We start from the raw sequence: 2150 nt of genomic DNA on the forward strand, positions 1-2150 counted from the left end.
GATGTTGCGTTTGAAGAGCAGGATGTCCGTTAGCCTTGTTCTGAACTGAACCGGATTGATGTTAATAACTACGATACGTTTTTCTGTGTTTTAAATGTGAATTTCTTGAAAAACCCGGCGGTGCCTTTCTGCCCTGATTCTGTGCCGCAGAGTTCTGGGCTGCCATTGCTAAAGATTTCTTCTGGAAGACCAAACACACCGGTCGCTTCCTGGACTACAACTTCGACGTGACCAAAGGAGAAATCTTCGTTAAGTGCATGGAAGGAGCCACCACCAACATCTGCTACAACCTGCTGGACCGCAACGTCCACGAGAGGAAGCTCGGCGATAAGATCGCCTTCTTCTGGTCAGTGGAGCGCAGCGATACGGACGGACAACGGATTATGTGATGTTATCTTTCAGTTTCTCTGTCGCCTTTTTGTCAGACGCTTCTTTGGATGTCTACTTTTCACTTTCGCTTCAGTAGAAAGTACTGCTGCTCGGACTCCAGCTGGGTTTTTGGGGGTAGTTACCTGAACACATCATTGGCTCCCTGATTGTCGCGCCTGACTCGAGTCTCATGCTGTTGAACATGGACTGTTGTTACTTTTCCCGTGTAATTCTTCCTGTTTGTGATGTTCCTCCCGTTTAACGTCAATCTGTTGTATGGAACCCAAATAGAGCTGAAAAATCTGAAAATCAACTCATGCTTCACTTTTTGCTGAAGTGTGAAGGTTAAAGGCGAAATGGTCCCCAATTATTACATTCCTTGCTTCTTCTACATTAAATAACACAAAATCAAACATCAAGACCAAATCAGATAATGATGCTTTTGTTATTAGACGATAAGTTTAAAACTTGGTTTTTAGATTTGCAGATGAGGATCATATATTTTTTTTGCACTCAKTATATTTGTTATTAGGATGCTTGTAAAGAAAACCAACGGACATCAGATTTCTTTGTCAGCCGTTTCGAGGGAAAAAAACTTAATCAGGCTAATATTCATAGTCATTATGATTATTATGACACATTATTGGTTTTTAATTCTGTACGAAACGATAAATTAAACCAGTCAGATGTTTGTTTTTCCTGACTGTCTCTTTCTCCAGGGAAGGCAATGAACCCGGAGACGACTTGACCGTCACCTACAGAGAGCTGCTGCAGAAGGTCTGCCGGTTCGCTAATGTCCTGAAATCCCAGGGTAAGTCCCGTCTGCCCGCTAATCCACCAACATTTAGACATCTGATCTGCCACTGAGCCTTCAGGGTCTTTTCACGCCTCATAGTCCAGCAGACTCGKKTCGACTGGGGACCAAAATTGCAACATTTGTTAMATTTTTTTGTGTCAAACAAACAAAACCCTCTGGAGCCTGTTTCCCTCCTGGCCTGTGGGGGCGCTGCACCCACAGGAAATGATACAGATACAGAAGGAAATGANTTATCACAAACTTACAGCTTCAAGGAGTCATTGGTCTCTGCCCATTGCTGTTCAAACTACTGAATTAACTCAACTGTAAAAGTCAGAAAACATTCTCAAAGATCTATAAACTTTAAATTCTAATGAACATTTAACTCTGGAACTGGAGGACATTTTAAATATCCACAATAAATAAACAGAACAATAGAAACAAATGAAAAAAGCTCCAGATCCAGTTTTAGGTAGGAAGAGGAAAAACGGTAAATTACATAAACATTGAGGCTGCTTTCTATCATTTCATTATGACTTCATCCAGGTAGTTTCATTTCCTGGGAAATTAATGACACATCCAACAGTCAKGCTTTGTATTTTTTGAAAAACACRRATATTWATATTTTTGCCAAAGTTCCTGGATGTTGCGTTTGAAGAGCAGGATGTCGGTTAGCCTTGTTCTGAGCAGAACCGGAATGATGTTAATAACTACGATACGTTTTTCTGTGTTTTAAATGTGAATTTCTTGAAAAACCCGGCGGTGCCTTTCTGCCCTGATTCTGTGCCGCAGAGTTCTGGGCTGCCATTGCTAAAGATTTCTTCTGGAAGACCAAACACACCGGTCGCTTCCTGGACTACAACTTCGACGTGACCAAAGGAGAAATCTTTGTTAAGTGCATGGAAGGAGCCACCACCAACATCTGCTACAACCTGCTGGACCGCAACGTCCACGAGAGGAAGCTCGGCGATAAGATCGCCTTCTT

The 2150-nt window shown here is 42.2% G+C and overlaps 1 protein-coding gene across 1 annotated transcript in view; it reads left to right on the forward strand.

Moving 5' to 3' along the window:
- LOC103468105 (acetyl-coenzyme A synthetase, cytoplasmic-like) overlaps window positions 1-2150 on the forward strand; it is a 32400-nt gene that overhangs the window by 13101 nt on the left and 17149 nt on the right. Inside the window, exons 2-4 of the mRNA XM_008414955.1 lie at window positions 151-346; window positions 1089-1228; window positions 1982-2112. Of these exons, the coding sequence (XP_008413177.1) occupies window positions 151-346; window positions 1089-1228; window positions 1982-2112 (467 nt within the window). The remainder of the gene's footprint in view (window positions 1-150; window positions 347-1088; window positions 1229-1981; window positions 2113-2150) is intronic.

Source organism: Poecilia reticulata, linkage group LG7, assembly GCF_000633615.1.
Source record: "Poecilia reticulata strain Guanapo linkage group LG7, Guppy_female_1.0+MT, whole genome shotgun sequence".
NCBI classification, from domain to species: Eukaryota; Metazoa; Chordata; class Actinopteri; order Cyprinodontiformes; family Poeciliidae; genus Poecilia; species Poecilia reticulata.